Consider the following 13,520-nt stretch of genomic DNA (forward strand, 5'->3'; position numbering starts at 1 on the left):
AAAAGTGAGAGAAGGCAGACAGAAGTTCCCTTAAGGAAAGCTCACTTTCAGTCATTTCTTCAAAGGTTTTAAACTTCCACCAGAAATTACACCCATACAAACAGCAGCAGTTCACAGCTCTTACATGCCGACATGAACAGGTGGGTTTCAAGTACTCCACATTTTCATTAAAACTATTCAAAAAAAAGTGAGTGCTTATTCGATGAGGAAACAAAATTTGGAAATGTAAATACAAAAAGTACACTGGGACCCATGTTCATGAGGCTCAAATATAGATTAAATCCACTGAATCGAGTAGAAATTTTTTTTCAAATATTTTGCTGAGCCAAGGTCCACAGTGGCAAAGCAAGAAATCTTCATTATACATTTCCATATTACCACAATTGTGTGCAGTTCAGTTAACCTTAACTGGTGAATTATTAATATTATTGATATTGTAACACTCAGCAAGGAAATGTCAGGTAACAGAAGAGAAAACAGAAACTGGAAAAGTATCAAATGGGTTCTCAGAAGTAGCAAATTTTTTTCTCATTAGCCCTCTCCAAAATGTTTTATAACATGGGACAGATCTTGACAGGCTTACCAACTAGTATACGAGGTAAAAGAGCTTTGTGTTAACATATCTGTATATTGTCTACTCTTCTAAAAGAAGTCTAATCCCATCCCACCAAAATGAAAAAATCAGTACCTGTAACCAGGGTGGGAGATCATTACTTTATAGGAATCTTAAGACAGTCTCTTCCACTCCAAACAGTTTAAGAACTGCCCAAACAGCCCCTTGGCAAAGGTTTCCGTCCTAGACTATGTAACGTGATTTTTTTCTACAAGCATTGACTTACATGCAGAGAAAGATGCATCACTTTCAATACTGACAGGCCTTGCCACTGAGAACTGATATAATATCCATATACTCACAACATCTCTGGGCAGCTTCAATGCACAGCTCCTCCGAGGTAAACTCGCCGCTGGTGTAACAAATTGGATTTTTATCTTGCAGGTAGAAAAGTATTTCTAAACCCTGATGCTGAGCTTCCAGGTTTACTTCGCTCTTCTTTGTGCTCCTCATTTTTGCACAGAAAGCCATGGCTTTGCAATCTTCTTTTACGTTTAGATACTGAAAGCAGAGGAAAAATAGTTAAGCAAAACGTGAAGAAGAGTTTGAGTATTTGTCAGAACGCAAATCTGTTGCTTAATGAGGCTACTGCACACTATGATGGACTAGGCACAGCATTTCTCGAAGTCTTCACATTGGGAACCTGATTATTCAAAATCAGTACTTTTCACAAGTGAGGGGAAAAGCAAAAAATGTCAATGATTATTCTGTTTCTGGTAACTCTGTTCCAAATAATTCCCTTCTGTTCTGGTGGTTCCACAATGATTCTAGAAGGTTTCTGTTCTTACTGTAAAGCAGGAATAACTTTCACATCCTTAAGCACCTAACTGGCTGAAAAACAATACTTGAGGTTGGGTAATATAAACAGTACAATTTATATTTCCTTTAAAAAAAAAAGTTAGCTTCTATTTTTACAATCTGCTTAACAGCTAAATATTTCTGATTGATAGTTTTTTCCCCTCTCACCCTTTGTTTTTAAACTCCTGATACTTAATGTGTCACGGTGAAATGAGCTTTATTGGAGTGTTATTTTTTTATTATTACCTCTCTCTATCTCCAGAAGAAAAGAGTAGCACTAAGTAGGTTTAATGCAATAGCTTTTAGACTGCCAAGAATGCATAAAAGACAGCTCTGACTCAAAAAAAAAAAAAAAAAGTGTGTTGCATTTTATACCCAGTGCTTAAATAGAAAGAGTGGAAAGTAAATAGATGAACACACAGTCCAGGTATTATGGGGTCTGTGTTCCACATTTTACTAAGCTTTAGGTCAATTAATAAAACAAAACCACCAATTCTATAGTTTATGAAACTAATCCTCCCACCAAAAATCAAACAAAACCAAACCTCAAAAGCCAACACACCTGCATTTATGTGACTGACTGATCCTCTACACAACTGAAATGGATTATCTTCACGTTCTCCAAGACCAACTTGACTCCAGCTGAGAAAAAAAAAAATTAATAAAATTGTCAGGAATGGTTTTGTACAGTTTGAGGCACAAAATATGTGGTCAAGCTGATAAAATGCCACTTGCAATCTGAGGAAATCTTTCCATTAATGTAATTGAGAACCAGATCTAGTCTCAAGCAAAGCCAGTCATAGCAAGCATGTAGGAGGCTATGTAAGTCTACTGATTTCTTTTGACCCTTTGGGTGCACTGATTGACATGCAAACAAAAAAACAAGGGGAAAGCCTTGGTTAATTACTGGGTTTTTCATATTTTCAGAGCATCAACCATCAGTTTGGTGTTATATTCATTACAGTCCTTAGGTGTGACACCAAAGGAGCATTCTTCTCTTTGCTTTAGCTCCTTTGTGGCTTCTGAAGTCACTTCATTCTTCACATTTTTAACTACATTTTGCTAATTCCAGTTCTTCCCTAGTCTCTATTGTTTCTTCCTCTTCCAGATTATCAGTGGTTTTCTTCCTTGTTTTATTCTCCTTTACTCTATGAAAGGTGCAGAGCCTTGGGTGGGCGGCAGAGAGTAAGGAAGCTACTCAAGGGAGGATCATTGCAAGGGTCGTATTTCTCTCAAAGGAACCTTGTTCCCAAGAAGTGTGCAGCTGTGCCCAGCAAGATCATGGAGCAGATCCTCCTGGAAACTATTCTGAGGCATGCGGAAAATTAGGAGGTGATTGGTGACAGCCAACATGGCTTCACTAAGGGCAAATCACGCCTGACAAATTTTGTGGCCTTCTACAATAGGGTTACAGTGTTGGTGGATCAGGAGGAACTGATGTCATCTACCTGGACTTGTGCACAGCATTTGACACTGTCCCACATGACATCCTTGTCTTTAAATTGGAAAGACATGGATTTGACGGATAGACCAGTCAGTGGATAAGGAATTGGTTGGATGGTCGCACTCGAAGAGTTGCAGTCAACAGCTCAATCTCCAAGTGCAGACCAGCGATGAGTGGCATTCCTCAGGTGTCAGTACTGGGACCGGCACTGTTTAACATCTTTGTCGGCGACATGGACAGTGGGATTGAGTGCACCGTCAGCAAGTCTGCTGATGACACCAAGCTGTTTGGTGCGGTTGACATGCTGGAGAGAAGGGATGCCATCCAGAGGGACCTTGACAGGCTCGAGAGGTGGGACCGTGCGAACCGCATGATGTTCAATAAGGCCAAGTGCAAAGTCCTGCATATGAGTCAGGGCAATCCCAAGCACAACTACAGGCTGGGTGGAGAATGGATTGAGAGCAGCCCTGAGGAGGACTCTGGTGAGACCACACCTGCAGTATTGCATCCAGCTCTGGGGTCCCCAGGACAAGAAGGACATGGAGCTGTTGGAGTGAGTCCAGAGGAGGCCACAAAGATGATCCAAGGGCTGGAGCACCTCTGCTATGGAGCCAGGCTGAGAGAGTTGGGGTGGTTCAGCCTGGAGAAGAGAAGGCTGCGGGGAGACCTTAGAGCCCTTTCCAGTCCCTGAAGGGGCTCCAGGAAAGCTGGAGAGGGGCTGGTGACAAGGGCAGGGAGTGACAGGCCAAGGGAGAACGGCCTGAAGCTGCAGGAGGGGAGATGGAGATGAAATGTGAGGCAGAAATTCTTCCCTGTGAGGGTGCTGAGGCCCTGGCACAGGTTGCCCAGAGAAGCTGTGGCTGCCCCTGGCTCCCTGGCAGTGTTCAAGGCCAGGCTGGATGGGGCTTTGGGCAACCTGGGCTAGTGGAGGGTGTCCCTGCCCGGGGGTGGAATTAGATGGTCTTTCAGGTCCCTTCCAACCCAAACCATTCTATGATATTTAGGGGAAGGTAGGACAGCTCTGCTTGAGATACCGCTTGGTATCTCCACACCTCAAAAGCTGGTGCATTATAGCCTTTTGAGCAAATGGTTTTCTCTGGTCATTTAAAATCCTGACCACCGTATACACACATACCTGCCACCTTCTGAAAAGTCTGTATTTCAGTTGCAGAGTAACTCAGCCAGCGGCAAAGTGAGCAAATCCCCAGGCCAGCGCACCACCAGCAGAGGGGGACAATGACTCATCCTTCACGCAAGGGTTACAACCACAAAATTGGTGATTTTGGGTGCACACAGGCACAAAAATAAAACCATGCACCCACGATTGCCAAAACTCGCATCTAATTTCTTTGGATGAGGTCAATGAGCAGATCTGGAGCCCACAGAAAGTGGGCTCATGCACAGATGAAGCCCTCACAAAATTTTAGTATCAGAAAGATGAAAAGTTAAAAAATAGGGAGAGGTCATTCTGAAGGCACGTTGTTCAAAATCAGTTTGTTTCTGGTTTAGCTATTAAACCATTAAGACTTAATAAAATATTTGGTAGACAATAATATTTGGTAGACAATAATATTTGGTAAAAACTCAAGTTCCTGCCTATGACTTGCCACAGCCAAGATGTCAGTAAAAGCAGAGTGGTTCAAGCCCAACAGACATGGCATTTCTAAGGAAAAAAACTCTGAATGTATGACACTATTTGTTAAATAACCCTTTTAAACATTTTTATGCCTCAAAAATCAAGGAAAGAAAAGGCACAGGCATAAATTGAATACTTTAGAAACTATCTGCAAATCTTCCATGAACCAGAAGGAAGAAGTTAATCTGCTCTTGTGGAAGGAGCAGCCCAGGAAAGCCCGCCTGGCTCCGAAGCCTCCTGTGAAGCTGGGACATCTGCACCTGGCCCTGCCAAGAGTCCCCATTGACGAAAATACCCAGAAACACAAAAAGAGCTTCTCTTGAATAAGGAAACAGAGGATAAAACTGTCAGCTGGGAGATACGCCAAGATGTCAAATACCAACAGAAACCGGCTACAAGCTCTAACAGGCATTTTTAAGAAAACTTCTCACCTGAGTTCAGACAAGGCTACAGATACCACATCACTTCGACTCCCCACCCAAGCAGACAAAAGGATTGGGTGGGTTTTTACCCCAACTCCATTTTCTTGCTGTCAGCGGGACACAACTACATTTCTCCCAGCAGAGCTGTGGCAATTCCCAAAAGAGGGGCACTGCGACGCGGAGGAGGTGCAAGCAGAGCCACCGTGCCTGTCAGGAGAAATGCCCTCAGGTGCCTGTACATGCTGCCTGTCCCGGCTGGACCCCATGGGCCCAGCACCCTTTGTTTTCCATTAAAAAAAAATTTTAATGGGCAAAGGGAGAACACGAAATCCACACAGGTTTTGAGAAGAAAATCCCCTGCACACGTCCACACTTAACCTGAGGCAAACCTGCACACTGAGACCTGCTCGGATTTAAAATGCAAGTTTTGCTTCCTGCTTGTTTTGGGGAGTTCTGACAGGAAAACGAGACTCTGGCTGGCCCTGCTACACCACCGCCCCTCCGCCGACCACACTTCCACCATAAACAAAGACCATGGAAGCAAAATACAAAGATGGGAGGTCTGTTTCGGGGGCAAAAGTCCCTAAAATGTGAGGAGGGGAAAATCCCAGATAAATTCTGACCAAACCAGAACTCTGTTTGAAACACCATTTGCAAGCTCTTCCTCTTTTTTTTTCCCCTCTCAGCCAATTTAGTTTCTGTTTTCATGACAGGGGATGTTTATGATTGCTTATGCTAAGAAAGTAACAGATAAGCTTTCCTTAAGCACGCAGGGCATGCCATTTTTTTAGTATTCATAGTTTCTGTCAGCCCGAAAGTTCTCAATTATTATTATTTTTCAGCACACTAGGAAAGAAAGTTGTCACAGCCTGTACAGCATGGGGCATGCATCTAATCTAGCAATACCTATTAGGGACTCATTTAAAATAAAACCAGGTGCTCTACTTAACTTGATAAATTTTAATAAGAGAAGATGATACAACCGCAAACAGAGATGAAGCAGCACATTAAAATCCCAAATCACTGAAGGGGCCATGGCACCCCTGCCCGACCACCCTCCTACAGCAGCCCTGCGAAGCCACAACCACCACCACAGTAGACAAGGGTTGGACCACTCTCCATTAACTAAAGTTCGCTGGAAAGAAAAGGGGAAAAACTTTTTGTTGAAGTAGAACATGACCATAACTCAGAGCTCCTTCAGGCCTACAACTCTTGTCCAAGTAAGTCCGAGGACAGCAAAAGGTTCAGCACCTCCCTCCCTGCTGCCGACGGCACCCATGTCTTCTTCTGTCCTCTGCATCTGCTCACTAGCCTAACTCAGCTCTCAACACTCCCATTCGCTAATAACAAATAATTTAAGATTAACTGTAACAACTACCATCGCTGCTCTTTTCTGGGGATGTTTCTTTCCAGTCATACTGAAGGAAAAAAAACTTTTAAAGTATGATTTCTGAAAATTCAAGAACCCAAATGCTACAGGGCAGAACGAGGTTGCCTTTTTAACTGTATTTGAGTCCTTTCTGTGCATATGCAATATTTCATCATCTTTATGTATGTGATCACATGCTATTTTTTTTCCATGGGACTCTCTCACTGAATGTGCAATTCAGTATTTATTTTATTCTTCTATTCAGAGTGATCTCACCACACACTTTTTTACCTCTGCCGCAAAACTAGAATTACTAATTCCCCTTGGGTTTTTTATAGTATTCATTCTGCAACAAGACTGATCTATGCTCTAAAACTTTGTTTTAAAGACTGGGCTGAGAGCGCATATAATGGAAATTTTCAGCAAAAATAGTTAACATGCAAAGTTCTTTAGAGCTGAAAAACAGGGTGCATAGGATCAGGTATGTCAGCCAGCCTTCATTATTCACACGCTTATATTAACGGATGTTATATATCTCCATTTTTAGCAATCTAACTCTGAAAAGCAGAGGAGGCAGACTCCTGTTGCCTGTTGTTACTGACTGCTTCGGACTAGACCCAATACTTTATGAACCCACTCAATTCACCGTCGCACTATGAGAACTAACCGTGCTCGTTTCCTGTGCTTTTCCAATGCAAACTCGACTACTTCTCTGAATTTCGTGACGCGTCACCTATGTGGAAAGAAATTTTTCAGCTTGCTCAGAAAGCTGCGTGTTAATTTACCACCTTTATTGTCTCGTCTGCAACGGCTGGTGCAGATGCATGAGCACGCACACAAAGTCACATTTCCCTCTGTATTACTTGATCTTTCCAGCCTGATGTTACTTTGGATACAGATTGGGCTTCTACAAGAGGAATAGTGATGAACAATTTTTATAGCTTGCTTCTGAGCTATAAATGTGTACTTAATACTTTCTCATTCAGAGTTTCTGGTATAATAACAACTTTAAATGAGACAATTCTTGAGAAGCTTATAGCTGTTACTATATCCTTGTACAGTCAACACTAACCACTTTTCAGCTAAAGCGGTATCAATTTCCCTGAAAGCAAATATATTCACATTCAAATCATCATGGAAACCTACCAAACAATGACATGATTTTTATGTAATTACCATGTAGCCAACACTCCAAACCCTATTACATGCAAACTAGGGGAAAGTTTATTCCCCCCCCCCCCCAGCCAACCATCTAAAAAAAGAGCTTTATTACTAAGACTGATGATAATGGGACCGAAGGGGGATTCCAGCCTTAAAGAGATTTACATGGACAATCTGGTTTTATTCCTGCCTGGGACATGGTATTAATGATCCTTTTCCTTCCTTTATATTCTCCTCCATGCCACTCACCTACATCCCCTCCCTGTGCCTGCACTAGCATGCAGCTAGCGGTTTGCACCCTTCAGATGTGATGGAAGTTCACTGGCAAAGAGCCACGTCATCTTCCCAGCAATGAAGCAGATCTTCAGGAAACGCGGCCTCTTCCTGGTGGCACTGCACTGATTTAAGGGGTTTCCTGAAGTTCAGTTCAGATGTGTGGAAAAACTTTCAGGAAAAACTAATCGGTGTGGCAAAGACCTCCAAATCCACATTTTCTTGGAAGAGAAGGTGTTAAGAATGTGCAAAGTTGTTTCTTCTGGGCTTACCTGGCAAGGGAACCTCATCAGGTCACTGAACTGGACGTGGCAAGACTACGCATGTGCTCTACGTGCCCCAGTTAAAAGCTAAAACTTCAGTGAAAGCTAATGTAATGTGCCTCACAACTGGGGCAGACAGAGTGAACGGGGTCACATACGGCAGCTCCGCTAACGCACGGTAACTCTTTCAACTCAAGAGTCTTTGGTCAAACGCCCAAGCCAGAACTCTGCACAGCATTTAGGTCTACAAGGATGTACTGAAGCCCAGGGAACGGCTCTACCTTTTCCAAGAGAGGAAAACATGCTGTAGTCATTGCACGGATCCATCAGAAAGACAGGGGTGGAAACAAACACAGAAAGAATGGAAAAAAACCCACTACGACACTGCGACATTCTCTGCTGACTGGCAGACTACAGTGGGCTCATGTCACACAACTCACTCTGCCATGGATGTATGTGGCAAGAGCAGCCATCTGGCCAGGATGATGCTGGGATTTAAGAGCAAAAGGGGAATTCAGTCCAACAATGTGCCAGCACTTCTACAAAGCTTCAACACCTACCTTCCTCTTCCACAAAACACCCTAGTAATTCAAGCTCCCTTTACTCCCTGAATATTTAGGAGCTACCAGAAGTTTTCCTGAGCAGGAAAAGTCACCAGGAGGGAGATGAAGCACTTTCATTGTCCATGTCCTCCAGGTGAAGGTCTGGAACTGCAGAACAGCTCCTCTCTTTAACCGGACTGGAGCAAGAAGGGTCACTTTGTCCTGCTCTCCTGACTCTTTAAATCTGAGATGCCACCGTGCTGAAATGTTTGACAAGGAAACTTGATGTCTGGGGACTCACTATGCATCTACAGGCTCTCCTCCAAGTTCTCCTCGCAAGCCAAGAGTTTTATAAGCCACAATCCATTCCATCTCCACCTTATTCATTTAATTGATTTCATCTGCTCAGCAGTCTATGCACGTGGAGAAGAGATGAACCCCAGGTCCTGGACATGCCATCCTTGCACCACACTGTTCCACATTCAACACACTTCTGCTTATTATTTAGAGTGAGAGTGTACCTGGGAGGGGGCGGTTTGTAGCCCCTGTGCAAAACCTCTGCATCACCTTTAGCATAATACAGAGCTGATAAGTCCCATCAGGTATAATGACCATCCCCATGATCCACTGGTGCTCCTCAACAAGGGAATCCTACATTTTACTTGCTTTTAAGACAATAGAAAGCTCAGATTTATTATGACAGCACCCGGATTTCCGATTGTGTCTTAGATCTTTAGTAAGAAACAAACCAAAACAAGCAAACAGCTGATGTCTAGCAAAGTCAAGACTGGTGAGACAGCACAAGAAACATTATCAGCATGTCTCTTCTGCAAATGAGTAGAGAAGAAGGAGAAATTAAATGACTTGCCCACTTACCCAGGAAATCAGCGCCAGTATCAGTAACTAGCCTGGGTCTCCCAAGTCCCACTCTGCAGCCTCTAACATGAGAGGTAGAATTAGAAACAATAGTTCCTCCAAATAGCAACACCCTGAGTAGAAGAACTTCACACACGCTACAGCTTTCTAGTTCAAGCGTATGTAAAACGTGCAAAGGGGCTGGGACTTCTTGGTGACCACAGAGCTACTGCAAAGCTCCCCTCCTCCAAGACTCACCGCCTGTTCACAGACCACTCTAGCAAAGCTCCCAGCATGGTAACCACACACGGTCATTTCCCTCGTGTTCAGCCCTGTAGCCACTTCCTTGAGAGCAGCTACAGATGTTCTTAACCTTTTTCATTTTCATATCATATCACAAAATGGAGACTTTTGTCCCAGTTCTCTTCACCTCCTGCTTCCTCCTCCCCGGAGCACAGGGTGCACGTTACGATGGTGGCAGAAAGCAAGCCCCACACTCCCTCCTCACCCCCTAGGCACTAGCACACCTCTGTGTTTCCCCGCCATCAGCCACCACGTGCATGCAGGTCACCTGGTCTCAGAGAAGAAACGAGTGAGAGAGGAGGTTTTGCTACAGCAAAATTTCTTTATCCCAAAGGAGGAACTTGCCCAGCATCATCCTGCAACAGGGCTGAGCTGCCAAGAAGCGGTTCTGGCACACCAGCACCTCCCAAGGACCAAGAAGTACTGATGGCAAAGAGCAACCTCAAGTTGACCACAGCAGCGCTCCGAAGAACAAACTGAAATACCGGCACCTCTTTGCATTCTACCTTGTTTAAAAAAATAAGTGTCACTAACTTGCTGCCATAAGCAGTTAAACCACTTATAAAGGCCTTAAAGAGTTTTATCGATGTGGTCAACATCTACTCTGCATATGGCAAGGCACCTAAATCCCCTAGATTGCTTTATTCACGAAGATTTCTGGTAGTCGCGTGCTTCCTGTGGTGGCTTTGCACTTTGGTAAGTGTTTTTTGATGGTTTGCCTTTTTCTTTTTTTTCTTTTTTAATGTGGTGAGAAGATATTGTTAAAGTTCACTCTTAAGGACTCACCATTTAAAGTCATAAACAAAAGCAAACAAAACTTTACCAGATATCTTTACCTTTCTGTTCAGAGCAAACCACCAACAAAGACAACCCCTAACCAACAAACATTCTTTCTGTAACACAGTTGCAAACCCATACAATTTCATAGCAAGCTTGGGATTTGCTATCAATAGTAAGAGCAACTTGATCTTCATCTCTTACACCTCCCTGTGGTCTCTGCTCATCTTTTATTAAGTTAAAATCACTCTGCTGTAATGCTGGCAGCCCCAATACTGGAACACCGCATGCAATTCTGGTTGGAGAAAGTACGGCCAGATGGTACAAAAAGTCTTAGGGTTAAAGACAGCATTTCAGTTAAAGCCCTTTCTGTTAGGCACTTCATTCCAACGCAACGAAGTAAAAAGCTGAGATTTGAAGTGCAGAAATCTCTGTAAAGCAGCAGGTGCTCGGTAGCAATGGAGGTGCTAATTGTAGCTGTGTGGTCCCCTAAGTCTCAGTTCAGAAACATCTGTAAAAGCCATCACACGTGGTAAAACAGAACAGGAATGGAGCAACAAGAAAAATTTCAATGGGATTCCAGATCTGAGCACAGATCACTTCTGATCTTACTGACAGGGCTCCAGGTTAATCCAATTCGGCAAAAAACTTTGAGGTACAGCCTTACATACAGCTACCGAACAAAGTCACCAACCTCTTCCTCCTCCACCCGGCCTCACCAAGCTCCTCTAACAGCAGCACACTCCTCTCTCAGCTAGCTCAATCTAACAGATCAGCATGTGGCTATGCTGCAACCAACACAACCACTGAAACCAAGAAAGAAAAATATGCATCGTCAACAGTGATGAACTTTTAGGTGGCACCTCTGTTCTTCAGGCAGAACCTAATTCCTAAAAAACCTGCCACCCAGCAGAGTAAAACTCAGCAACAGAAAGAAACAGAGCTTAGCTTCAGTTTTTCTCTCCCCTTCCTTTCTCCCAGGATCTGCATAACAGAGGAATACAGCAAAACCAACTGCTAGCACTCTCACATGACGTTCTTTCACTGAGAAGGACTCAAAAGGGCTCTAGCAGGTCTCTCTCCACAGTGTGCAGCCCTGCTACCATCAAAGAAAACTCAAACTGAACTCCTGACTGTGCTTCCAGGTCTAGAAAGCTAAAAGCGCTGGTCCGAAAAGCAGCATTACCTCTTCCTCTGCCAGACACAAGCTGCATTATGATTTCTGCTGCATCATGCAAACCACCACCTACATTTGAAAACAGATTGTAGCTCTCCTCTCTGCAACTGTAAGCGGAGCGACTCCAGCTTTCCCTGCCCATCCCACTGGCCACCCCCCACCACCACGCACTGCGTGGGCCACCGGAGCATCCTGGACAATGAGCTACCAATACCTCAGTCTGCAGGGAAACTGCTCCTTCGTATCAATGGATCATTTTTCTTGCTTGCAAGATAATTTATAGGCAGATGTTCTCCTGCAAAAGAGTCAGCAAGCGTTGCCATGGAAAGCCACAGCCATCTGAGACCAATTTAGAGAAACAGATGAGCTCTACAGTAGCTATGCCAACGTAACCCAGAGCTTTGAAAAAATCAAATAGACTGACCTCCAACTAAAACCTATTTGCTGGGAAACAAATTAAGGAGAGTTAGTCAAGGTAACATTTCAACCTTGTCTTACTATACCTATTAACTACTCTATTTTGAAGAAGCTTTTGCTTTCTCGAACACTGTACTTCACTCTTCTCACCATAGGGAATGGCAGTCACCATGTCTGTAAATAAGAGGTGTATTATGGTGCTCACTAGTGCTAAAACAGTCAACAAATTGACAGTAAATGTTCTAATGGTAGTAGATGTAGCAAGAGGAGTTATTACTTAAAAACTGAAAGCATTCAGGTTAATTAACGTTCTAATAAACAGTATGACCAAAAAAAAAATAATAATCCAGATTTAGCCACGTAGGTGCACAAGAGACATGTTCAATGGAAAGTGAATAATATGGAGTTTTCCAAACCAAAAAGTCCCCATGGAAAGTTACTGGACTACACTGGTTCACTGCATATTGAAAAAAATGTTCTAAGCTTGAGGAGAGTGACCAGCTTAGCACTTCACATTAAAAACCAGTTAACCCAAGGAAGGGGTCTCCGACAGTCCCACCTCTGCCTCCACAAGTGACATCTGGGGACAGGACCCGTATGCTGGGACAAGAGAGCTGCAAGCTGTCAGAGGATCCGCTCACCAAACTGCAAGGAGCACAAAGTGGCTCAAACGTTGGATTTGCTTTTAGACCTTTTCTAAAAGGCAAAGGCTGGATGTAGACGTCAGCATACACAAGTCGGTGGGCTTCAGAACGGCAATGGTCTTGGCAGATAGTTCACTGTCATTTTAGCTAACGAGCCCCAACGTCATTTTCCAGACACTGTATTTTGTTATCCGTGCATGCTGAAACAAATTACCAAGGTCTGTTTGGCTCAGTTGTCCACCCTTTGGTGGGTTTTTCTTTGGCTTATGTGAAATCTCACTGAACCACGTTCAAGGGGTTGCACCAGGGACAGGTGTTCAGCAGGGACCAAGGCAGCGCCACGTCGGCAGCCTGATGACTGCTTTCTCACGCTGCACCGCTCCATTAAATGCATTTAAATGGCATTTCCCACTAGTTCCCACCAGCATGACAAAGATTAGAAGGAAGATCAGTCATCAGAAAGGGAAAACAAAGTCAAGTTCTGACATTGCTATTTGAAGCTAATTGTATTTTTAACCTTTAATTTAAGCAACTACTTCTCTACAGTGCAGTACATATCCACTGGCATGCTCATACCTCTGTGTTATTTTTCAAAGTATGCATATGACCAGACATAATAAAGATTTACTGCCATTGAGACATAATTTTTAATACAAGTGGGAAATATAGTTCTTTATTGCCCATCTATTGGGATAAACACACATAGCAATTACTTGTTATTATTGACTAATCACCAGAGCACACCTGTATTAATGGTTAGCTGTAAAGACATTTATCCCTATTAGTCAGAGGAAGGAATTGAGACTAGTTAATTGGCTTGTCTGAA

General features: G+C 43.4%; 1 protein-coding gene across 3 annotated transcripts in view; it reads right to left on the reverse strand.

Moving 5' to 3' along the window:
* JAK1 (Janus kinase 1) overlaps nucleotides 1-13,520 on the reverse strand; it is a 63,734-nt gene that overhangs the window by 31,114 nt on the left and 19,100 nt on the right. For all 3 annotated transcript variants that reach the window (XM_054833125.1, XM_054833122.1, XM_054833124.1), the window contains 2 exons: nucleotides 1,974-2,053; nucleotides 916-1,114 (listed from right to left, as the gene is read on the reverse strand). In XM_054833125.1, the coding sequence (XP_054689100.1) occupies nucleotides 916-1,114; nucleotides 1,974-1,979 (205 nt within the window). In that variant the 5' untranslated portion in view covers nucleotides 1,980-2,053. The remainder of the gene's footprint in view (nucleotides 1-915; nucleotides 1,115-1,973; nucleotides 2,054-13,520) is intronic.

The sequence above is a fragment of the Grus americana genome, chromosome 8 (assembly GCF_028858705.1).
Source record: "Grus americana isolate bGruAme1 chromosome 8, bGruAme1.mat, whole genome shotgun sequence".
Taxonomy (NCBI): Eukaryota; Metazoa; Chordata; class Aves; order Gruiformes; family Gruidae; genus Grus; species Grus americana.